General features: G+C 43.6%; 1 protein-coding gene across 2 annotated transcripts in view; it reads right to left on the bottom strand.

The window, feature by feature from the left end:
* Positions 1-932: 932 nt before the first annotated feature.
* Positions 933-26,430, bottom strand: part of DOCK5 (dedicator of cytokinesis 5) — a 201,228-nt gene continuing 175,730 nt past the window's right edge. For both annotated transcript variants that reach the window (XM_061593185.1, XM_061593184.1), the window contains exons 46-52: positions 22,125-22,208; positions 21,138-21,275; positions 19,733-19,899; positions 18,247-18,424; positions 15,740-15,878; positions 10,279-10,394; positions 933-6,065 (exon numbers count right to left, since the gene is read on the bottom strand). In XM_061593185.1, coding sequence (XP_061449169.1) covers positions 5,964-6,065; positions 10,279-10,394; positions 15,740-15,878; positions 18,247-18,424; positions 19,733-19,899; positions 21,138-21,275; positions 22,125-22,208 — 924 coding nt within the window. In that variant the 3' untranslated portion in view covers positions 933-5,963. The remainder of the gene's footprint in view (positions 6,066-10,278; positions 10,395-15,739; positions 15,879-18,246; positions 18,425-19,732; positions 19,900-21,137; positions 21,276-22,124; positions 22,209-26,430) is intronic.

Here is a 26,430-nt window from a genome sequence, read left to right as displayed (position 1 = left end):
CAGGGTTGTTAAAACAAAAAGGGATTGCGAAGAGCTCCAAAAAGACCTCTCCAAACTGAGTGAATGGGCGGAAAAATGGCAAATGCAATTCAATATAAACAAGTGTAAAATTATGCATATTGGAGCAAAAAATCTGAATTTCACATATACGCTCATGGGGTCTGAACTGGCGGTGACCGACCAGGAGAGAGACCTCGGGGTTGTAGCGGACAGCACGATGAAAATGTCGACCCAGTGTGCGGCAGCTGTGAAAAAGGCAAATTCCATGCTAGCGATAATTAGGAAAGGTATTGAAAATAAAACAGCCAATATCATAATGCCGTTGTATAAATCTATGGTGCGGCCGCATTTGGAATACTGTGTACAGTTCTGGTCGCCTCATCTCAAAAAGGATATTATAGAGTTGGAAAAGGTTCAGAAGAGGGCAACCAGAATGATCAAGGGGATGGAGCGACTTCCTTACGAGGAAAGGCTGCAGCATTTGGGGCTTTTTAGTTTAGAGAAAAGGCGGGTCAGAGGAGACATGATAGAAGTGTATAAAATTATGCATGGCATTGAGAAAGTGGATAGAGAAAAGTTCTTCTCCCTTTCTCATAATACTAGAACTCGTGGACATTCAAAGAAGCTGAATGTTGGAAGATTCAGGACAGACAAAAGGAAGTACTTCTTTACTCAGCGCATAGTTAAACTATGGAATTTGCTCCCACAAGATGCAGTAATGGCCACCAGCTTGGACGGCTTTAAAAGAAGATTAGACAAATTCATGGAGGACAGGGCTATCAATGGCTACTAGCCGTGATGGCTGTGCTCTGCCACCCTAGTCAGAGGCAGCATGCTTCTGAAAACCAGTTGCCGGAAGCCTCAGGAGGGGAGAGTGTTCTTGCACTCGGGTCCTGCTTGCGGGCTTCCCCCAGGCACCTGGTTGGCCACTGTGAGAACAGGATGCTGGACTAGATGGGCCACTGGCCTGATCCAGCAGGCTCTTCTTATGTTCTTATGTTCTTAATGTGGTGTATGGGACAAAGTATCTGAGTTATATAAGGATATAGGAAGCTGCCTTATACTAGGTCACATTATTGGGCCATCAAGCTAGGCCTTATCTCTTCTGATTGGCAGTAGCTTTCCAGGGTTTCAGGCAGATATCTTCATCTCTTATCCTTTTACCTGAAGATGCCAGGGATTAAACACAGGTTCTCCCTGTGATACGAGTTTAAATTAGGGGAGTGCATTGGATTTGGGCGAATCCTGAGGCAAAGTGGGATGCCTCAGAGGATTCAGGGCTTATCAAAGAGAAAGCAGAATCTATATGAAGTGGTCTGAGTCAAAGCAGGGACCCCTGAAGTGCTTCATTGGGCCTTGCCTATCCAGATGCTTTAAAAAATTGCTGCGGACAAGCATTTGCTAAAAGTGAAACAAAATGACTCTACGCTTACCGAATAAGGAACATAATAGGATTGGGTGATGGGGGAAGGGACAGAAATCATCAGTGTGGGGAGAGGGCAGAGCTCCATCGTGACAGATTGGACAAGCTTGTAATAAAGGGAACAATGTTACCTGGAAAGTGAATCCTTGTTAGCTTTCCATGCCCCAACATAAAGTTTAAAAAGTGCCTAGCACAAAAGCCCATGGATCTATTTGTCTGAAATTTGGCAGGTTTTATACCCAGAGGCACCTCTCTCATGTCTGCAATTTTCAGACTTTTTGCCACAAAACACTAGGGGATACTGTGATTTCTTTTTTTACTCATCCCAAAACTGTAAAGGCTGCCCATGTAGGGAAAACTATAGCTATCATTCTGAGATTGGCCAGGATTCATGACCTTAAAAGGGGCAGCCTTGCCTACAAATTTCATCCAACTCTGCCACAAAATTAAAAATGTTTCCTTTCATATATATATAAAAAAATTAAACTTTAAAGGTGCCCAGCACATAACCCCCCAAACCTGTTGGGCAGGCTTTATCCACTCTGAAAGAGTTACTATGCCTGCAAATTTCATCCATTTCTGTCAAAAAGGAAAAAAAATGTATACAGCTGTTGTTTGATTTCCCAATACTGAATGGATGGGGGAACGAAGCAAATTGATGATCTCTATGCTGACCTGGCCATCCTGCAAAGGTGTTCAGACTAAGGTGGACTATTTTCCAAAGTGCCTAATCAGTGTATGAACCAGATTTTGTGATCAGTGCACATCCCTATTTCAAACCGCAGTTTGCCATCAAATTCAGGGGTGACCTTTGGTCAGTCACTCTTTCTCAGCCTTGAATGAACATATGAGTATGGTCTATACTGAATCAGACAATTGATCCATCTAGTTCAGTGTGTCTACCACCCTTCTAAACACCTTCTACATTTTTTCAAAAGCTGTAGATAGAATCTCTGGCCTTCTACATGCAAAGCTTGTGCTCTGCCACTAAGCTCTGGCCCCTTTGCAGGGTTGCTGTGGCTATAAAACATCCCATGTTCACCATCCTGAGTTTCTTTGAGGAAGGGTGGAATACCTTAAAAGATCTTCATTAGTTAGAAAGAAGGAGTAACAGCTAAGGGCATAGTGAAGCCTGCATTTTTTAAAGTGGAAAAATGTTCTGTATAGCCTGAAAGCCTCAACCACAGCTGTGTAGCTAGCCACTTTGCCCAGGGTCTTGAGGTGCCAAGATTAAAACACATGCAAAATAGGGTGTTTTTGTTGTCTGTGTTTGGTGGGGAAAAGGGGATACTGAGCACAATATACCATTTGTCTTTAGAAGCAGAGCACCCTAAATTACTGTTGTTAGTTTCTTGAAACTCACAGAGCAAAGTTTAGGAATGACAACCAATGCTGTAAACACACTCCTCTTTCCCTTAAAAAGCATCATCTCTCTACTCAAGCCAATTACTTTATTTGGATCCAAAACTCCAATCATCATGCTTTTAGTGTTTGGAGTGCCATCTGATGGCTCTAATCAGTTAATTACATTAACGTGTCCCCCGATTAATCAGGGCATACATCTACAATCTTCTTATCATGGACATTCTAAATTCTTATTCTCCCCTTGAATGATTCTATGCAATCTCTGTTTTGGAGGGCAATGTGCAATCTTGAGGTTGACTATTTGAGAAAGCCTTCTGATACATTCCTGAAAGTGGGAACTACAAAGCAATCAGTGCAATCAAATGATAAGGAGATCAAGATTAAGGCTGCCCAAATGCACACTGCTGGAAAAGTCTACACCTATGACTACAGGGCAACACTGTAAGGCTGTGTACGCATTACCGGCTTAAAATTCAGCTACGTCGTTCTTTTTCTCAGTTTGGATTGAAGTTGCTTTGGGGGGACCACACATCAATATGCAGTATTTCACAAGAAACAACAGGATAGATACGGATTGTAGCTAATGGCATGTGACACCACTTCCTAAACCAGCTCTGGATGCAGAGTAAACAGGAGTGTGTACAGTCTAACCCAAGCTGAAGTTGACAAAGATTGAAGCTATATTTAGGCATTCAGTTCCTTCACACAATTAGAATCGCACAAGGGAGGAAAAACAAGGGATGTGATGATTAACCCTTCCCCCTCCATCATGTCCCTATGCTCACCCCTGCTGCCTTCCTGTGCTGGAAGATGGATACCTGCAGCAGAAAGCCTGCTGTGCCTACGGGGACTTCCTGTGTGTTTCAGAATCCTGCTTCCCAAGAAATGTCACTTTCCAACATGTGAGGTTGGTAGGGCTAAGCACAGTATGCAAAAGAGGGAATGGGGTTAGTCGGTGCATACCTACTCACCCTTGCATGACTCTACGACCCCATTGGCACTGCACTTGTAAAGCACTCTCACACCACTTTAAACAGACATGGCTTCCCCCAAAGCATCCTGGGAAGTGTAGCTTATTTAAAGGTGCTAAAAGTTATTATTTCTCTCAGAGTTATAATTCCTAGAATTCCCTGGGAAGAAGGATTGAGTGTTAAACCACTTTGGGAACTGTTGCATTGTAAGGGGGAAAGGGGTCTCCTAACAACTCTCAGCACCCTGAACAAAGTACAGCTCCCAGGATGATTTGGGGGAAGCCACGACTGTTTAAAGTGATATAATAATTCTTTAAATGTATAGTGTTGACTGTGGATGCGATCCATTGGTCTGTGCTGGTTCAAAAGCATGTCATCGAGCTAACAGACTGGTATAAATTTGAATTCATTCTTTGTCCGCTAGCTGCTGCTTTTACTGTTCTGTTTTTCCCCCCTTTTGACAGGAAATATAGATAAATTAAAGGAAATAAATTGAAGGAAATATTGATAGGAATATTGCTACTAATATCAATATGTTAGACATGGATTTTTTGAAATAAAACATCCGTTTCTGAAAATAGCTGCAGAAATTCACGACATAAAAATCCAATCCACAATAATAGCGACTAAATGAATTAATGGAAAATTTGGTACTAAAGCTGAATTGGGTGGAATTCTAGCACATCCCTAGTGTAGATGGGGCCTGGTTGTGAGGGGGAACTGAACGCCTGAATATGACTAAAGTAATCTACCAATCGGGATTAGTTCTGGAATATGTCTGAATCCTCTGAGGGCTACATGCTGAACTTCTGGTACAAAACAAGTAAACACAGAGGCATAATTTTACAAACAAATCCACAAGTGTAAATATATTAAAGGCCTAGAGGATGACATCTGGCTATACATACATCTGACTGTACATACATTTGCTGCTTAGTAAAGAGTTCAGTGGCTGACAGTGTCTTGGTTTTTGAATCTTGCTTTGGAAGACCAAGAGCACCATCATCCGTGGTCTGTCCTCTGAATTCACAAGTATAATTACAACTTAGGTCAGTCTTAAGGCAACAGACTAATCTACAGAAGAACCAAAAAAAATGTGTATCAACCATTTCAGTAAAAAAGAAGTTGTAGTAGTGTACTTAATCCTGTTTGGGTGCAAAGACTGGATAAGTTTAAGACAAAATGAAGAATCGACAGTATAAATGACAACATTCGCAAAGTCTTGAGAGAAGAAATACTGAGAACTTCAGAGATGTACCGCAACTGTACACAGTTGAACAGAATAGGTTCATCCATGGGGTGGTGCCCCTCTCTTCATTGAAAGGAATATTCTGATAAGTATTCATGTACCTGACAAAGCAAAGGCATCCAGGAAGGGTTGCTTGAACTTGTTGGGGAGCTTGCATGGAAGACTGCAGGTTGCACTCGCATTTTCTTTGCCCGGGTGTAGCTGGGTAGGTGTGAACCCTTCATGAAAATCCATTGCAGCATTCAGGGGAACCAAAGGACTCCTTTCATGGCATAGTGCTTACCACTGGCTTTAAAAGAGGCTTAGACAAATTCATGGAAGGCTTTTAGTGGCTACTAGCCACAATGGCTATGTTCTACCTTCACTGTAGGGAGGTAGGATGCCTCTTAATGACAGTTGCTCAGAATCGTAACTGTGGAGACGGCTGTTGCATTCAAGTCCTCCTTGTGGACTCCTCACGGGCATCTGGTTGGCCACTGTGAAAAGAGAATGCTGGACTAGATGGGCCTGTGGCCTGATCCAGCCGGGCTCTTCTTGTGTTCTGTTTCAAAATCAAGGTAAATCTCAATCATCAACAGAGCGCAGAACTCCGCAGAAGAAAAAAACTCTAGCCCTGCTGCTGCTTTACTCGTGGCAGAAGTCCTGAGGGTTAGAATAAAGAGACTCTTAGTATCACTTGAGCCAGCTGAACCTCTCAAACCTCAGGTGTGGGTCGAAGGCCAGAATGATAATGCTTGGTGCCTTGATGTACAAGCACGAAAATCAGAAGCTTGAGAATCAAACAGAGAAGCATCAGCACATTGGCATGGCCAAATGAAAGGCAACGGGAGGTGCAGCCGTTTGTCTGTCCAGCAGGAGAAAACAAAAAAACATACACACAGACCCCCCCCCCCCCATATACACAGAACAAGGCAGCAGACATAACATTCAGGGTGAGGTGGCTGGCCTGGAGTTTTCAGTGCAGTCCTGGGTCGGAAGAAAGGACACTGGGTTTCCTTGCTTTTGGGGGAGGAGGGGGAGGCCTGCTTTCCCGCCGGTTGGGCAAAGGAGGAGCGACCTGCAATTATACAAAAGCACACACAGATTGGCAAGTAAAACCCCCACTCTATTGGCTTCAAAAAGTTAAAAGCAGCCCTGCTGCATGACAGGAACTTCTGGATCTGTACTCAGCTACTCTGTATGGTGAATTGGTGAACTGCGCTGGCCACCTAGTGAGCCTTCAGGACTGGCTCCACAGACCCAGAGTGGCCACTGGAACCTTCTAGGCAGGAAGCAGTATCAAGGGCTTCCTTGCTCAAGCAATCTGAGCTGCATTCAGGTATTTGCCAAGACACACAAAGGGTGAAACTGTGGATGCAAGTCCTGTGCCTAACTGATCTTCAGATCTTAATGAGATTAGGGTGAAGATCTGAAAAGGGTTTTTAAGCATGTTCAATTCAGCACACTTAAAAACAACAACCCTCGAGCAGCGTTTCCAGTCATAGGGAGAAGTTCTAAGCACGTTCAATTCAATGGGCTTAAAACATAAGAACCACCTGCTGGATCAGGCCAGCAGCCCATCTAGTCCGGCATTCTAGCTTCTCACAGTGGCCAGCCAGGTGCAAGAGTACTCTCTCCTCCTGCAGTTGTTAATAATAATAATAATAATAATAATAATAATAATAATAATAATAATAATAATAATAATAATAATAATAATAATTAGTCGCTTTTTTCCAGAACGGAACTCAAAGCAGCTTACAAAAAAAACCTGTGCTCAAAGTAGCTTACAACAAAAGCAAACAATTACAAAAACAATTTCATAATAAAATAATACAACAGCAGTAATAAAACAGTAACAAACGTCACAGCAAACACAAAAACCTTTTCAATGCTATAAATATAACATTATATTCTTTAGCAGGCCACATTACACCTCTTGGCAATATGGCAAACATAAAAAAATCAAGACAGTTTCAGCTTTGCAACAGTTTCTAGCAACTGGTGTTCAGAAGCATACTGACTCTGACAGTGGAGGTAAAAAGTCTCTCCAGATGTTCGTGTTAATCGTGCAAGGATCTCAGGAGCAGCCAGAGCATCTGGGGACATTGGGGGTGGGGCTTATGTTCCCGGTTCAAAGATCCTCCGTGGCGCAGAGTGGAAAGTGGCGGTAACACAGCCAAAGCTCTGCTCACGGCCGGAGTTCGATTCCAAAGGAAGGAGGAAGTCGAATCTCCGGTAAAAGGGGTCGAGGTCCACTCAGCCTTCCATCCATCTGTGGTTGGTAAAATGAGTACCCGGCATACACTGGGGGGTAAAGAAAGGCCGGGGACGGAACTGGCAAACCCACCCCATATATATGGTCTGCCTAGTAAACGTTGCAAGACGTCACCCTAAGAATCGGAAATGACTCGTACTATAAGTGCGGGGACACCTTTACCTTTACCTTTTTTTTAACCCTTCATAGATGAACACAGCTCTGGTCTTCCTGAGCTCTGGCGCGTTTCGGTATCTTTGGTTATTTTTTGTTCTTGACTTCTGGCTTGCTTTGGGAAGCAAGGAAGGGCTACAGCTCAGTGGCAGAGCATCTGCCGTGTACGCACAAGGCTCCAGGTTTAGCCCCCCGCATCTCCAGGTAGGACTAGGTGAGAACCCTGCCTTAAACCTTGGAGAGCTGCTGCCAGTCAGTGTAGACAATACTGAACTAGAAGGACCAGTGGTCTAACTCAGTCTTCACGTAGTTTCCTATGTTTTTTGACCCTGCCTCTGAGTTTGCTCCTAGGCCCTGACTGATACTATGGCCCTGATTATTGGCTTGTCCCAAATCTCTTGCTTTCTAGTTCCTGAATCAACTCAGACTGCTGCCCATGGCCCAGCCCTCACAGTGGAACAGGTCAAGGGTCCATCAAGTCCAGCATCCTGTGGGCTAACCAGATGCTCCCCAAAAGCCCACATGCATGGCATGAAGGCAGCATCCCTTCATTTACCCACTGGCAAATGTTCAATGCCTCTGAAAACAGGGACATGAGAAGAGGGCCCTTTTCTGTCGGAGGCCAGGACCAGGTATGGAACCTGCAGGCCTCCAGATGTTGCTGGGCTCCAACTCCAGTCAGCCCCCAGCCAGCATGGCCAATGATCAAGGACCACGGGAGTTGTAGTCCAACATTTGGAGGGTCACAGGTCTCCAACCTGGCGTAACTGATGGAGAACTCTCCTAGGGGAGATATGCTTGGCTTCATATTTACTTGCCTGTTGTAGGGCAGCCAAACCTATTTATTCCTGCAGATATTTGGTTTTGACTGGCTGCTGTGCATGAATCTGCTGATGCTGCTTTTGATGTTGCTTTTTTTTGACACTGTTACTTGCTTTGTATGTTTTTAATCTTATGATCTATAGTAATTATATAAAGAAGTGAAGCGAAGACAATTACAAAATAAATTATTATACCTTATACCAGGTCAAGAGTGTTTGTCCATCTAGCCCAGCATTGTTTACTCTGACTAACAGCAGCTCTCTGGGTTACTCCCCATCATCTACTACCTGAGAAACTTGTGGTCCTCCTGATAATGTTGGACTGCATCTCTCATCGTCACTGTCTATTGGCCATGCATGGAGGATAAGGCTATCAATGGCCATGATAACTATTCTATTACCTCCAGGATAAGAGGCAGTATGGCTCTAGGTACAGTTTGATGTGGGACCTAAGAAGAGCCCTGCTGGATCAGGCCAAAGACCCATCTAGTCCAACATTCTGTTCTCACAAGTGGCCAACCGGATTCCAATGGGTAGCCTAGCAGGATTTGAGTGCAAGAGAGGCCTCTCTACTTGCGATTCCCAGCAAGTGATATTCAGAAGCATACTGCCTCCAACAGTGGAGGAAGAACATAGCCATTGTGGCTAGTAGCCAATGATATCCTCCATGAATTTGTCTAATCCTCTTTTCAAGCCATCCAAGTCAGTGGCCATCACTACATGCTAGATCATATCAAAGGTCCATCTAGTCCTGCATCCTGCTCTCACAGTGGCTAAGCTATGGGAAGTCCATGAGTAGGACCTGAATGCAACAGCACTCACCCCATTCGCAATTCCTGGCAACTGGTATTCAGAGGCAGTGGAGGTGCTGCAGAGCCATCAGAGCTAATAGCCATTGATAGTCTTTTCCTCCATGAATTTGCCTTATCCTCTTTTAATGCCATCCAAGTTGACAGCCATCACTGCCTCTCGTGGGAGCGAATTCCATAGATTATCTAAGAGCTGCATGAAGAAGCACTATCTTTCGTCTGTCCTGACTCTTCCAACATTCAGCTTCAATTGCGTGTCCAACTTTGGATCAGCAACAGCAGGAAAAGGGCACTGCACAGATGTCCTGCTTGTGGGCTTCCCAGAAGCATCTGGTTGGCCACTTTGAGAACAGAATGATGTCTGAGAGAGGCACAAACAGCAACCGGATGTTACAAGGGGGAAAACTTGACACTGGGCTTTCAGCAGCAGCCCTGTGTCTTGTAACATTCAGTTCTTTCCAGAATGAGCAGATTTTGCCTAGGCAAAAAGGAAGAAAGAAAAGGGAGACCTGTATACTATCATCCACTTTCTGAATGGAAAATTTCCATCAGACACTGAGAGAATGGAACGTTTCTATCAGCAGCAGTCATACTTTGGAACTCCCTGCTTATTGACAGCAGGCAGGCTCCTTCATTGTACTCTTTCCAACGCCTGCTTAAAACATTTTGTTCAGGCAAACCTATCCAGACAAGAAGAAGTTACATGTTTTTAAATCTGCTTTTAGCTTATTGCTCATTTTAATTCATTCGCTCATTCTTGAAAGTTCTCAAATACCCGTTTTTAACTGTCTTTTACTGATAAGACAAAACATTACCATTGTTTTTCATAAACCCCTTTGGGGTTTTATTACGATCAAGCAGTATATAAATCTTGTTAAAGAAAATGACTAAAAATAAATGAGCACACACTGTGATGGTTCATAGGAACATAGGAAGCTGCCTTATACCGAGTCAGACCATTGGTCCATCTTTCTCAGTATTGACTACACTGACTGGCAGCAGCTCTCCAGGGTTTCAGGCAGGAGTCTCTCCCAGCCCTACCTGGAGATGCCGGGGATTGAACCTGGGACCTTCTGCATGCAAAGCGGGGGGTTTACCCACTGAGCTATGGCCCTTCCCCCAAGGGAAATGAGCCCAGCCAAAGAAACTCTTCAAAACAGTACCACCCTAAAAATGCTCCCCAGGATCACTTGCACTGCTGCTATCAAGGAATGCAATCCATTTCCTAACCTCTGCGGTGTTCCTTGAGTTGCTGTTCTCATAGGGTTTGCATTTGGGTGGAGGTGGGGGTGGGGTGCTCTGCAAGTTAACAGTCGTTAATCCATCTGTCTGCAAAGAAGGAAAACCTAGAGAGAAGGGGGGAAAAGACCGGCACTTTTAAGGTTAAAAAAAGGCAACAGGCAAAAGATGGGAAGCCTTCTTGTGCTCTCTCTCTCTCACTCTCACTCTCTCACACACACACTCTTACTTTAGCAGGTGATTCTGAACAGACGTGTCAATCTGGAATCCCACTTGGAATTCCCCAACCCTCAGTGTGTCAGAAACTTCCTCTGCACTCATTAAATGAATCTGAGTGCACATGAAAAGTGCACTCCTGGGAGAATGGGGAACAGAATCCAGACTGGCACCAGAAAAGTCCGGTGGGGTTTCCTTTCTCATTGGATTTTATCCCTTGCAGTTTCCTGAACTCTAATGCCTAGTGATGGAATGAGAAAGTCCATCCAAACTACAGGAAAAAAAATCTGGAGGAGATTGTCTCAGTATATTCACAGCAGAGGGTTAATTTAATCAAATTTGGGATGGCCTTCAACTTTTCCTTCAGCTTGACAACTTTAACCATCATTTGATTATATTTGTTCTTAGGCTTGCTGTGGCTTTTATTTATCTATTTATTATTTATAAAAGTATGTATATACTGCCATCTCATAAAATATCAGGGCAGGTGTACAACAATATGGGATGTATCTAATGCTAGTCCTACTCAGAGAAGATCCACTAAAGTTCATCTTACCCCTTATATACTCAGATGATCACTGCGCTCTGCCGGTGAAGGCCTCCTGCAGATACAGTAGGGCCCTGCTTTGCGGAGTTCCGCTAATATGGCAGCTTTCAATGAGAGCAGGAGTTCTTAACCTGGGATCCATGGACCCCCAAGGGGTCCGTGGATAGATTTCAGGGGGTCCATGAACTTGGATGGGGAAAAAATTACATCTTTATTTTCACTAACCTCTAACTGAAATTTAGCATTTCCTTCAAATATCAATGTAGGCAACAAACCACAGTAGTATTAGCAGTACCTGTGACTTTGTCACCAATAGAAACCACAGATATTTTCATATCACATTACAGTTGTTGCAGATATCTCAAAATATCATTTATGCTCATCACTACTTTGAAATTACGGTAGTTATTAGACCCAGCACTAGATTGCATGTGATCACAGTCTTCCTGTCTACAGACGCTTGCACAACGTAGCTGGCCAACTATCGGGCAACTCTGCACCTAGTAGTCGTTCAGCCACCAAACGGTGAAGTCAAACAAAACTTTGACTGGAAAGAAAACCTTCATACACTTTGCACAGATGGAGCTCCTGCGACGCTTGGTAATACATCTGGTTTTGCTACTTTAGTGAAAAAGGAAGCTCCTCACATTGTCATCACTCATTGCTTTTTACACAGACATGCACTGGCAATAAAGACGCTTCCAAAAACCCTGAAAGAAGTTTTGTCAACAGCCATAAAAGCCATCAACTTTATCAGAAGCAGGTCTCTGAATCATCACATTTTTAAAAGATTTTGTCAAGAAATGGGAGCAGAATGTGAAGTGTTTCTCTATCACATAGATGTTCGCTGGCTTTCAAGAGGACAAGTCTTGAAGCGCTTGTTCAAACCAAGGGCAGAAGTTTCACTTTTTCTGAAAGAAAAAAAATCCACTCTTGGAACACTTTGAAAGAAAGGATTTTATCCATGGGTTGGCTTACCTGGCAGATATTTGTAACCATATGAATGAGGCTGAGAGGCAGTGAGCTTCATGGCTGTGTGGGGATTTGAACCCTGGTCTCCCAGGGTCCAACACTCTAACCACTACACGACACTGGCTCTCATGAATGAGATAAATCTTTCAATTCAAGGTCCTGAAGTCACCATTATGGATGCTACTGAAAAATTACAAGCTTTCTTGGCTAAGCTGCTGATATGGAAGAAGAGAGTAGAGGCCGACATCCTTGCAAACTTTCAAATGTTGGAGGAAGTGCTTTACCAAGATGGAGTTGAGATACAAAATTCTCTGTCAATTTCTTTGAAAAGAGCAATCTGTGAACACCTGAAAACACCTCAGAACTGTTTCAAAAGTTATTTCTATCTTGATGGCATTAAAGTTGAACCATGAATCCGCAATCCTTTCTTTCTGATATAGACTGTATCGAAGATGTTGACCTAGCCAAAGATGAACTTATTGATCTTAGGACAAAAAACTTACTACAATTGGAGTTTAACTCAAAAAGCCTTGGAGAATTGTGGTGTTCCTTGAGAGAAGCCTATGCTCGCCTTGTAAAGTGAGCTATGGAAGCTTTAATTCCATTTGCAACAATATATCTTTGCGATTTGGGATTTTCAACACTTGTAACCATCAAAACAAAAATTCAAAATTGACTGGATGTCCAACATGACATGTGTGTTGCCTCGTCAAAGACCACCCCACAGTTTAATGTTCTTATTCAAGCTAAGCAACAAAAGCCTTCACTATGTCGTTAAAAAATAAAATTTAACTTTAACTTGCCTATATTTTAAATGTATTGTCTTGTTATTTAATGCCTTAATAAAGAAGCACATATATTACTATATCACAAATTTGTTTTTTTTAATATTTTGATAAATGTATTTCAATATAATTGGTTTCCTTTGTAATTCTATGTATTTTATTTTATGCATTTAAAAACATTATTCTGAGAAGGGGTCCATGGCACAAAAAAGGTTAAGAACCCCTGAATTAGAGTGAGGTCCCACTCTTATGGCGCTTGTTCCTCTTTTATGGCGTTTTTTGGGCGTCGGGCACCATTTTATTGACAGAGTTCTGCTTTTCGGCGGGTTTCGCTTTTCAGCGGGTGTCTGGAACGTAACCCGCCGTATGAGTGAGACCCTATGATACCATCTTATCAGGAGGTCCATAGGCATAAGATAGGAATTGGGCTTATCCAACAGACACTCTGAATATGGCTAAGACTGGATACAACCCAATGCCTGCACACACAGATGGGGAACCTGTGCCACTCCACACTGTGTTGGCTTCCAACTCTCAGCATCCTGATAATTGGCCATGTTGGCTGGGGCTGATGGGAGTTGGAGTCTCAACAGCATCTGCAGGGCCTCAGGTTCTCCAGGACTGATTTAAGAAGAACTCTTTGTGACCCAGAAATACTTTCCTCTGTAGCTTAGGGGTTAATTGAGTGTACTTGGTGAGGCACTCTGAATATATGCTCAGAGGCACTCTGCTTTATTATCACTTCACATGCTCTAAAGTGCAGTGCTTAAATCAGAAACAGGTAGTGGGGCTAAGGCTGAACCCTGACCAAAATATAGCCCTGCATTTCTGTCTGTTCACAAGGTCCTGTTAGAGTGCAGGACTTAGACTGGGGAGACCTGGTGAGGGCCTCCTGCAGTTACCATCTTATCAGGAGATTTGTTCTGCACTACCTAGGAAATGGAACTTGAGTGTGGTGGCAGCCACACTTTGGAATTCCTTCCCCTTAAATATTAGACAGGCACCATCTTTGTTGTCTTTCTGACACCTACTGAAGACCTTATTCCGATCTGCGTCTGTGTTGGAATTGCTTTTTAAGATGTTTTTAAAGTTGTTGTTTTTAAAAAAATGTTTTTAAGATGTCTTCTTTTAAAGTCTTTTGTTTTTAAGATGTTTTAAAGTGCTTTTAGTGTTTTTGCTTGCTGCCCTGGGCTTCTTCTGGGAGGAACAAATGAAAGAATAAATAAATAGTTAATGGACGTAACGGTGTGGTGTAATGGTTAGAGTGTTGGTCTTGGACGTGGGAGACCAGGGTTCAAACCCCCACTCAGCCATGAAGCTTGCTGGGTGACCTTGGGCCAGTTGCAGTCTCTTAGGCTGCATTCACATTTATTCCATATTTATTCCATTATTATTCCACTTTAGAGAGTCATGGCTTTCCCCAAAGAATCCTGGGAAGTGTAGTTTGTGAAGGGTGCTGAGAGTTGTGAGGAGATCCCTATTTCTTTCACAGACCTGCAGTTTCCAGAGTTCCCTGGGAAGAGGGAGTGATCATTAAATTACTTAAGGTGTTGCAGTCCTCTGAGAGGAATAGAGGACTCCTAACAACTCTCAGCACCCTTCATGAACTACACTTTCCAGGATTCTTTGGGGGAAGCCATGACTGCTTAAAGTGGAATAAATGTATGGTGTGACCTGCCAGAGTTGCTGTGAATGGAGAGAGGGGAGAACAGCCACGTACACCACCTTTAGCTCCTTGGAGGAAAGGTGGGTTATAAATGCTGTTGTTATGTGCCTTCAAGTCGATTACGACTTATGGCGACCCTATGAATCAGCGATCTCCAATAGCATCTGTTATAAACCACCCTGTTCAGATCTTGTAAGTTCAGGTCTGTGGCTTCCTTTATGGAATCAATCCATCTCTGTAACAACAAATAAATAAATGAACTAACTTGGATTTATAATTTCAAAGGGTCTACTCTGAGCAGAACACCACCCTTAGTGTACAATAAAACATCATTAAAACTGTACAAAATAATTGTTAAAATGACTGGCTAATCAAGCAAGTTTTGAACAGCTACAGAGGCCTGTTGGCATAAAACGATCTTCAAAAGATGCCTGAAAGTCAAAAGTGAGGATGCCTACTAAATATCTGCCAGAACATCGTTCCACAGCATGGGACTAGTGGCAATAAGTGCCTAACTCCTAGTTGAGACCTGGTGGGCTTCTGTAACATGGGGGTCAACTTTAGCAGAAGGTAAAAACAACCACAGGGTAGATTAGATCAAGGCTGTGGTGCTGGGAGAGGCTTGTTGTTGTTATGTGCCTTCAAGTTGATTTCTTATGGAGACCTTATGAATCAGCAACCTCCAATAGCACCTGATTTTGCCCAGAGAGTATTCACTAATAGGCAAAAAACCTTGCAGTTTAAGAACGTACCTATAGCCCACAGATATTTCTATCAAACTTTAAAAAGCAGGGGAATTGGGCAGTGAATGCACCAGGGGAGCAGGAAACCTGATCTCCTCTCTGAGATATTGTACTGCCCTACAAATTTGTCAAAATGCAAACACAATTTGCGTTGGTCTTTCACAGTCCAATCCACTTCCTGTTTAGCTTGGAAGAATTTGGTAACATGATTTGAAAGAAAGGCAGCCACAATTGTGCTTGCCAGTGGCAAGTATAACTTTTGATATGTACACACACACACATTTACGATGGAGAACTTATGCTGCTCCAGAGTTGTTAGACTACAACTCCCATCATCTTGGACCATCCATTGGCCATGCTGTTAGGGGCTGATGGGAGATGGCATCCAACAACATCCGGAGGATCCCCGGTTCCCCACCCCTAGTCTAAAAAGAAGAAATGCGTAACTGCCCGGCGGGGGAGGGACTCTTCCCATTAAAGCTCTCCCCAAAAGGAAACAAAAGATGGCAGCTGCACAACATACTTTGGGTTCTTGGCGTTTTGGGAGTAATTGGTGGTGGGCTGAGAGGTGTAGCTTGCTGGAGTGACAAGCTCTGACACAGCGACAGTCTGCTCTCCCCCAGCTGGAGACTCTTTGGTCTTGGTGCTTTTCCTGATGCATTCTGTAGGGGTGGAAACAGACCAAGCAAAGAAGAAAAAGATTTGGTGGAGGCACTAGCAGTGCTGCCGTAGGCATCATGGGTGGTATCCATTGCAGACCCACTTGGAGTAGACCCATTAAAGTTAACAGACATGAATAACTTAGGTTCATTCATTTCAATGGGTCTACACTGAGGAGGTCTTAGCTGAATACAAGGCTACGCAATGGTCTAGGCAGGCTCGGTGCACAAAAACAGGCTATTGAGATGAAATATATTGTTATTAGGCTAGGGAATAGGCTAAGCTGTAGCATGTGGATCAGAGCTGGGAATCTTTCTTCAGCCTCAGGGCCGCAATCCCTTCTGGGGCCAGAGACAACAACAGACAGAGTAACAAATGTACATTTTACCTTTGCGCAGTAGGCTAGCTTCTACACACACTCACCCCCCCTTCCATCCAGATAAGCAGGAGACATGATCAGAGTTCAAGGACGCCTTCTAGCCAGGCAGAAGCACTCAAGGGGAGTGGGAAGCAGGGCCAGCATGGAGTTGGCCTGAGAAGGGCTAGACAGATAGGCCTGGAGGGCTGCATTTGGCCCCTGGGCCCGAGGTCCCCGCCCTTGTAGGAAGTAAGGTGTTATTTTAGGGGGATACAAGAATGAGGAAAATTGCATCCCCATAAGTGGGTACAGTTGAACAGCTTCCCGTGCGGGAAACTCATGTGCAAATTCTTCTTCCTGTGCCACCCTGGAAGCTGAAAAAGCAGAGGCGTGATTAATTTGCACCTGTCTTTCTGACACTTTCTCTCACACATAAAAGCTACACCCAGAGAATTGGATTCTCACAGGAAATAGGCTCCAGTTCTCATTAAGGAATGTTCCGCTTTCGTATGGAATGTTCCATTTCAGCCTGCAGGTGTGGTGAATATTTTTCAGTATAAAACATTCCCTAACTCACAGAAAATTAACATACCAGGGAGAAGGTTTCTAGTCTGCCCAGATTTTTATGTGCAGGGATTTTATTTATTTTTGTATGGAGGAACATTCAATCATGCAAGCCTCCCATCTTGGTATAGTGCAGCTTTAGTGAAAACTAAGCCTGATTTGGGCTCTGACCTGTAAATGGGCTCTCCAACATCTGGAGGCTTATCTGAGCATGGGTCATGGTAATATACCTCTGCAGCGGTGTGCACTCAGAAGGCTTCGCGACAGCCAACACAACCTAACAAAACAGAAAGCCCTTCTTTGATGTGGTCATCAAATCTTCCACTGCCTGAGCCCCTCCTGGTTTTTAATGATGACATAAGCAGCAGTATGCTGATGACACGCAGCTCTACTTCTCCTTTTCATCTTCTTCAGGTGAGGCTGTCGATTTGCTGAACCGTTGCCTGGCCTCGACAATGGACTGGATGAGAGTTAACAAACTGAAGCTCAATCCAGACAAGACTGAGATGCTGTTGGTGGACGGGTTCTCTGATCGGATGGTGGATATATACCCTGTCCTGGACGGGGTTACACTCCCCCTAAAGGACCGGGTTCGTAGTCTGGGAGTCTTTTTAGACTCTTCCCTCTCACTTGAGGCTCAAGTAGCCTCGGTGGTTAGGAATGCGTTTTACCAACTTCGGTTGGTAGCCCAGCTACGTCCCTATTTGAGTAAAGAGGACCTTACATCAGTGGTACATGCTCTGGTAACCTCACGTTTGGATTACTGTAATGCGCTTTACGTAGGGCTACCTTTGAAGACAGTTCGGAAGCTACAACTAGTGCAAAATGCGGCGGCCAGATTGCTGACAAGGACCAAGCGGTCCGAGCATATAACACCTGTTCTGGCCAGCTTGCACTGGTTGCCAATATGTTTCCGGGCTAGATTCAAAGTGTTGGTATTAACCTATAAAGCCTTATACGGTGCGGGACCACGATACCTTGCGGAACGCCTCTTCCGATATGAACCGGCCCGTGCACTACGTTCTGCTACGAAGGCCCTCCTCCGGGTTCCAACTCACAGGGAGGCCCGGAGGGTGATGACAAGATCTAGGGCCTTCTCAGTGGTGGCCCCCGAACTATGGAACAGTCTCCCTGAGGAAGTACGCCTGGCGCCGACTCTGCTTTCCTTCCGGCGCCAGGTCAAAACCTTCCTATTCTCTGAAGCATTTTAAGTTACATTGATCTAGTTTTAATAATGTTTATTGTATTGTTGATTGTATTTTAATATTATTTTGTTATTCATTGTATTTTTATACTATTTTATGTTCACCGCCCAGAGAGCTATCGCTAGTCGGGCGGTATATAAATTTAATAAATAATAAATAATAATAATAATAATGTGTGGCTAGCAGGAAAATGACAGAAGTTCCCAAAGGGAATTTCATCATCATTATAATTCATATACGTACCATGTTGGAGGTCCCTTCAGCCTCTGGCTCCTTCTCCACAATGACCTGAGATTTGCTGAGGCTCCAGTCCTTCCGCCTGAATTTATTAGTCCGGTTCTCGCCGTCATCCTTGGCAGGGAGCTCTTCCGTCTTGGAGGATGACAAATTCCTCCTTTCTACCAGTGGTTCAAGAATAGATCTGTAGCCCATATAGGAAAGACAGGCACAGAGAATTATCCCCTGTCCTCTCTTGTCAGCCTGAGAAAATAACTGTCCCCCAGAGACATGAAGCATCTTGACAGTTTTACCCTTTAAAATCCTAGATGGTGGATTTGCCAAAGTTCCCTTCAAGGATAGGTGCTGTCCTTGCAATCACTTACAGCAAGAATCGCCAATGTGGCACCAATGAGTGTGATGATGCCCTTAGGTCTTCCCCTGGTGCCCACAAAACCTCTGCCCCACACGCACCCCCAACTCAATGCATACTTTGTCATCAGGAAGTGAGGGTGGCTATTCATTTCTCCATTGTAAAGTACATAGAACTGAAGAGGAAGTTCGGAAAAGTGACACTCTTTCCTACTTCCTCTTTTGGCTGTGTGTGCTTTTCAAGACTCATATTTATTGCACTGGATCCAGCTTAACCAAGGTCCTTTGGAAAAGTAAAATGTGTGTGCACAAGCACTCTTTCTATCTCTCACGGACTGATGGCGGGGGGGGGAGAGAGACTAGAGAGATGATGCCCACGGCAAAAATCCAACTGTGCCCATGCGTGTAAAAAGTTTAGTGACCCCTGAATTAGTGCTCAAAACAGTATCTCCTGTGTTGTTTTCCTGTAGATTTTATCAAGCGATTAAAGAACACATATTTTATCTTCATATGAGGTGCCTTCCTTGTCAATCCTTAAAGACCCTTTTGAGAGGGGACTAATAAAGCTACTACCTGAGCAGGTGAGAAAGTATCTGGCATCTTTCAACAAGCTTTTTAAGCAGATACCTTTATCCCAGTCTGCATCTGTACTGGAATTGTTTTTTTAAGATGTTTTCTTTTTAAGATTTTTAAAAGATGTTTTGAAGATTTTTTAAAAAACAACTTTAGTGTTTTATCGCTTGCTGTTTGCCATCCTGGGCACTTTTTGGGAGGATGGGCAGGATATAATAATAGTAATAATAATAGTAATAATAATAATAATAATAATAATAATAATAGGGTTGTCTTTTTTTGCTGCCCATGGCAGCCATTTTGTGCTGGCACCCGTGGCACTTTATCAAGATGTGAGTACTGGGTATTCATTTTTTACCAAAAAAAGCACTAATCATTATCACCATCAGTAACAGTAGTAATATATCTGAATGATGTCATATCTCTCAAACCAGTTACAGCTGTTAGTTCCTAGCTGGTCATTGTTAACAATTGGTTCTAGCGAGGCTGTGATTTTGGACTTTGTATTCTGTCTATTGCCTGACCGACTGTAATAAATAATGTATTTATTTCCCGCAAAACCACTCACCCATCTGACCCTGGTCTGGAGGAAGTACTGTCCGATGAGGTAGAGGATGTTGATCCCACAGAGGAAGTCACAGAGGTAACTGAGAGCCTCCTCAAGGTGGAGGACATGATGTAGGGCAAAACCACAGACCCGGACCTGCTCTGCTTTCTCTCCGTCAGCGAGGAAGGCTGAGGTTGGAATACAATGAGAAAATGGAAGAATCCTAATGGGGATGTGTTTTGCAAGAAATGGGCCAGTGTGGTATAGCGGTTAGAATGTCGGACTGGGGACCTGGGAGACCAGGGTTTAAATCCCCACTTGCCCATGAAGCTCACTGGGTGACTTTGGGCTGGTCACTCAGCCAAATCTACCTCACAGGGTTGTTGTGAGGATAAAACGGAGAAGGAGGAGAACCATGTTGTATGCCACTTTGAACTCATTGGAGGTATAGTGGGATATAAATGAAGGAAATAAATAAACGCAAAAGACAAAGGAAGACATCTTTGCCAGACGCAACACTCGGGGTTCTTCTACCAAATTGCATCTCCTTGGAGATATACGAGTACTGATGTTTACTTTTCAGCTGGTGGTTACTGGAATGATCTCAGCCTGGAGTAAGCACCCTGATGAGCCAATGGTGTCCTTGAGTAGCAGAGGCCAGGAGGAGGATGACATGAGACAGGGCATTCTTGGTGGTGACATCCCATATGTGGAACTCCCTTCCAGGGGAATATCTGATTGGCCCCCTCAGTGGAAATTTTTAAGTGAGGGCTAAAGACATTTTTATTTGTTCAGGTTTTTGGGTCCAGAATTTGATTTATTACAGGACCAGTTTCATGGTATCCTGTTGCTATGATTCGACGAATGGCTTTATTGTTACATGAATGTGTTCTAAATGTATTTTCTGTTGTCAGTTGCCCTGTCCTCTGTGGGAAAAAAGACAGGACAGAAACATGGCAAAAGGAACTCATTCCATCAGCTCTGCTGAAAGGCCAGCTCCTGCCCCTGAACAGTTTCCAACTCGTCATTATAAGAACTACTGTTTAGCTATTAAGAACTGATGCATGAGATTATTTGTTTTCTTTTCCCCTTCCTGGCCCTATTTCCCTGTTTGACATGTCTTTTAGATGGCAAGCCTGCGGGCAGGGACTGTTTTGTTTTGGTGGATCATACATTAGCTGCTCTGCAAGGCTTTTTGGCTGGATAGCGGGGTACAAATGCTCTAAATAATTAAATAATCAAGAATAATAGAGGAATAAAATAATCCTGTTTCAGATCTACAGCTCGTCCGCACAGACCTCTCCAGTGGTAACTGAATGGCTTGGCTGTAGGCGTTGCTAATTGGTAGCTAGTTGCCGGGATTGTGATTGCTTTCCAAACAGAGAGTATTGTAAGTGACCTTAGCAAGCAGCATGCAACTGTTTACCAGAGTTATCACCCCGTAGAGCTTCTCCACTTTCTCCCTCAGCTCCTTGAAGCAGGAGGTTAGTCTGTCATGAAGAGGCTTCAGCTGTTCAGTCAGCTTCTTCCCATGAATCCGAATCCCTTCAGCCAGCAAAGGCATCTGAAAGAGGGAGCCGAACACGATGGATGGTGAGCAGGGACACAAAGCCTCCCTATGTGCCCAAGTACAATTTGCCCACACTCTTGACATCAGGAAGGCAACGCCCATTTCCCACCCTACATCCCTTAGCATATCCTGAGTCAGCGCATTTGCGTATCTAGCTCAGTATTGTCTACTCTGACTGGCAGTGGCTCTCCATGGTCTTCCTCAGCCTTGGGAAGGGCTGTCGCTCAGTGGCAGAGCAACTGCTTTGCATGCAGAAGGTCCTAGGTTCAGTCCCTGGCATTTTCAGGTAGGGCTGGGAATGTTCCCTAACTGAATTCTTGGAGAGCCACTGCTGGTCAATATTGAACTAGATGGAGCAATAGCCTGACTCAGTATAAGGCGGCTTCTTATGTCCCTAAGGTTCAATCCCTGACATTTTTAGGTAGGAATGGGAAGGAACGTGTCTGAAATCCTAGAGAGAACCTTTACCAGTCAAGCCTGACCAGGGGTGAGGAAAATTTTCAGACAAAGAACGATTGACCTATGAGATACGTTAATGGTGCGCAGAGCCAGAGCTGTTGGTGGGTGGACCCAGCAGGAGTGCAGAGCTCTTTCTTTCTTTGTGTCTCCCCATTTCTCCTCTCTCTCTCTCACACACACACATCCCTGCACAAAGCAGAAGAGGAAGAGATCCCCTGAGGGAAAATCTGCAGAGGTAGCATGGAGCTACATCATCTGGGGAGCCACATGCAATTAGGATGAGGGCCATGTACGTCCCCACCCCATACATAGGGAATGCTGAGCAAGATGGACCAACGGTCTGACTCACTATAAAGGCAGCTTCCTAACGTTCCTAGATGGTACCTGTAGAGCAATCAGTTGCTTGAGCAGTTCAATCTTATCTTGATCTTCAGGGTGTTCTTGGATATATTTCTCTGTGAAAAAGGCCTGAAAAGAGGAAATAAAAACAAGGAGCACATAGATATGAATGTGGTTTTTAAAGAATCTGATTAAGCAACCAGGGGTGGGGGAATCCCACTACCCATGACCTAACTCTTCCAGAGAGAAAGTTTATTTTAAGACACAGGATGGCATCTTATTTAATTGCTGTTTAAAACATTTAAGAGCTGCTTTTCCAGTGTTCCGGGCAGCGTACCATCATTAACAAAAATGGAGTAAGATAAAACCACTGAAACACACAGAAGGAGAGTTTTGATACAAATAGCCCCCAAATAACTGCATTAGCCTAATGCTTGCCAAAATAAACAGGTTTTACAACCAGAGATGGGTTCCCTCTTCACATCAAAAGCCTTGGGGCCACTGTGGTAACATTTTTGAATAACTTCTGCTGGCTGCCTTTTTTTTACTAAGTAAACAGCTTTGCAATCTTTTCATCATCAACATCATTATTATTTACTCACCACCCAAAGGTCCCAGGATGGTTGCAACTTTTAAATTGTTTTTAAGGATGTATTTTAAACAATTTTCTTTCACAAACATTACAAAAATAGAGTGGGTCCTAAAAATATACATCTCAGGTGTCAAAGGCTAGGTTAAAGAGGTGCATCTTCTGATAAGTGGTATATGAATACTTGAAATAATAAAGAAACAAGCAAACCTCCCTGCAGTCAGAAGCCCTCTCTTATCCTGCAAAGGGTCTAAAGGGAAGGAAGCATCTGTGGGGATGTTGTGGGCAGGGCTTGGCTGTGTACCCCTGCTCCAAGCTCACCTGTGTTCAGGTGAATGCCTGAATGAGGCTAAAGTCTCAATTTGATTGGCTGCTGAGGGTGCTATTTGAGAAGGAGGCCAACAGATATTAACTATCCTGTGCCCTTTGGAACACAGCCAGTGGGAAATAGTTCCTCTAGCTCCACATCTGAGCTCAATCCTACCCCTTCTCTCATTCATCTGCATTCTGGAAGGGATTAGCGCTTGAATATGAAAAAGTAGCCTGCAGACATGCTGAGAGAAATGCATCCTGAGCAAACCTGGCAACAGCAGGGATGCACAAATTAGCAAAGGGACCACAAACAGTTCTACTAGCACCTCCTGTTGCTCTCTTCACCAGCTCTTTCTAATCCCCTTGATACAGGGTTGTTGCAAGCCTTCGATAGGAACAAAAGTGATTTGCAATGGCTTGCAATAAGCTCCATAGGAGGATGCACGCAAACTTTATCCTGATCTGGAACAAAGCCCAGCAGAGTTTAAAGTTGTCTGTTGCCTAGATACTGGGGCCCCATAGCAGGGAGAAGCAGGCTTAGTTCCTACTCCAAATGCACCCCTTTAATTTCTCTCATGTATGAAATACTTGCTGTTCTCTCTTTGGTGGAATAGTAAAGAACTATGTTTGGGATATGGATAGAAGAAAGCATCCATTTCCATTCTGACTCATGCTCGTCAGATGCAGCACTGTTTCTATTCTGCTGCAGTTCAGCTTCTGACGAAAGCTGTTATTCATCTCATTGTCCGTCTGGCAGAATTGTACATAATTAATCACACACTTAATTGCATTGTTACTACATCATTCCACACCATTCATTTCAGTGCAAAGGAAATGCAATGCAAATTGGGGGGAAAGCAATCAATCACATATTATGTGTGGACTGAAAACCAACCCACAGTGAATACCGATTGCACTCACTGGATTGATTTCCATTCCAGACATGGGACAAAGAAGCGAACATTACATAAGAGAATTTGTGCTCCTGTTTTCAATGGAATTCTCTGACAATCCTAGTATGGGAGCAATGTTGTAGGGAGGGTAAAGCCTATGGATGCCATTGACTGGAAACCCAAATTGGGGGCACGGTAATGTACAATCCCTCTTTAGACATGCATGCATGTGTGCAAACACACATATATACTTCAAACAGCTCCTTGCTAGTGTTTAATTACAAGCAAGGAATGTGATCTGCTCAAGAGGTTGATTTCTGGTCCCCAACATGAAATAAAGGTTTAGATTATGATGATTATGGCAGCCCACAAAAACCAAACTCCCTCTACTGACAGAGCCAAGAACAAGAAAATGTGAGCAAAAACCTGATTACTTCCAGATGAGGCCACAGCTTTTCAAAGCTCTAATGAATTTTCCACTTTTGCAAATGTAACTTTAAATCAGAGTGCCAGCTCAAAAGATTCTCTGGCTGAACATGAATTTTCCTCCTGTTTTAAAGCATTTGTGGGCTGACTGTTTCTGGCGGCATTCTGATCTGAGGACACCCCTACTGCACTGTGGTGGGTGCAGCCCATTGTAGCTAGAAATAGTTTTCTAGCCATTGCAATATAGCAGTGCATTATGGACTTTCACAATCTACGGAGCATCCTCATTGCCACATTGTTGTCATATGATTATTATGATTCAGATCATTTCTATACCGCTTAATATATAAAAATACCTCCTAAATAGTATACAGAAAACTAAAAACAACAAATGTTACAAAAATATACAATAAAGCTATGAATACACATTACTAATAAATAAATACTATACTAAATATATAGTCTTACCCAGGGCCTGAACAAATTCACAGATCACCGCCATAATTTCATAACAAAGGGGTTCCTGGAACCTGCTGACATCTAGTCTCTCACCCATGGCTTTTATGGGCAGGCACCAAGGTTGATGGAGCATCTTCAGCACTCAACCAAATGCACTGCATGTGCCCATTTCTAGGCTACAGCAGAGTTTGGTTTGGTGAGTTTCCTAGGGGGTCCAAAGTGTTGGCTCTGATAGCTGGCTGACCAGTTAAGAGTTTTAGTAAATGAGCAGAGTTTAGCTTAGTCTGGCTTGCTCAGCACTCTGTGCAATGTGGGTGTGATTTTACCTGAGAGAAAGCGAGCTTTTGCCTTGCTCTGAATCACCGAGACTTTGTTTCAAAATAAGAAAAGACTACTTTGATAATAGAAATACATACTGGATAGGAAAGATGCTACTTCTGTCTAGCTAGCTAAGTTGGAAGCTGCAATGACCATGCTTGGGCATTGCCCCTTATGCTAGAGGAGAGGAGACAAAAGAGAGCATGGTTCCTTCTCCTCCAGGGTCAGCAGGGAAGAGGGAACAGGAAAGTGAGTTAAAGGTGAGAACAGCTCCCTGAGATGTATCAGTTTACATGGAAGGAAGACAGATAGAAAAGGATGAGTATAGGTCAGTGGCAGTATGGCCAGCTAGGAGGACTTCCTCTCTATCTCTCAATGCAAAGAGAACCAAATGGGAGTTGCTCTTGTCACACTTCTAATGCAAAGGATGGCAAATAGGACACCCCTTCACTCACAGTTCTTTCTCTGTTGCTGTGTACTCTTGCAAGCTTTACAAAGACACACACTGCAAAAAAAGTTGCAATTCAAATCAAAGGCACAAAGGTACATGCAAAAAGGATCTAGGTGTCTTAGCAGATGACAGGCTGAACATGAGGCAGCACTGTGATGCAGCTGCTAAAAAAGCAAATGCAATCTTAGGCTGCATTAACAGAAGCATAATGTTTAGCTCATGGGATGTAATAGTTCTGCTCTATTTTGAGCCTATCAGGCTGCATCTAGAGGGCACCACATTTTGAGAACACTGACACGCTGGAGCATGCCCAGAGGAAGGCACCCAGGATGGTGAGGGGTCTGGCAAACAAGTGCTATGTGGTTAAAAGAGCCAGGTATGCTTAGCCTAGAGAAGAGAAGATTTAGGGGAGACATGATAGCAATCTTAGCTAGAAGATCGAGTATACTTGTTTTCTGTTGCTCCCAAGGGTGCAACGGTGGAAACTGCAGGGAAGTAGGTTTCATCTAAATATTACGAGAAACTTTCTAATGGTCAGAGCCACAAAGTTACCAGCAGCATACTTACGCATTCTCTTGCACAACAATGTTAGGCTGCCACAAAACATTTTACCAGCGGAACAACTGACGTTAACTTAGCACTACCTTAGATACAATAGCCTTATGATTCTAACTCAAGCTCAGTATCCAGAAAAGCACGATTCTAAAAACAGCAGAATAAATTATGCAAATAATGATCAATCCATGGCATACCCTTGAGACCACTGATTGTTTACAAAGTTTGCACATAGAGAAGGGTGTTGCTCTTGGTGACCGTCCAAAGCTGTGAGATCTTTTTTCTCCCTTTGCTGACTCGCTGAGGACTTTAAGTGTGATAACTTTTATTATTATTATAACTGGCTTT

This window comes from Rhineura floridana, chromosome 12 (assembly GCF_030035675.1).
Source record: "Rhineura floridana isolate rRhiFlo1 chromosome 12, rRhiFlo1.hap2, whole genome shotgun sequence".
In the NCBI taxonomy this organism is placed as follows: Eukaryota; Metazoa; Chordata; class Lepidosauria; order Squamata; family Rhineuridae; genus Rhineura; species Rhineura floridana.
This window is presented reverse-complemented; position numbering and strand designations above follow the sequence as displayed.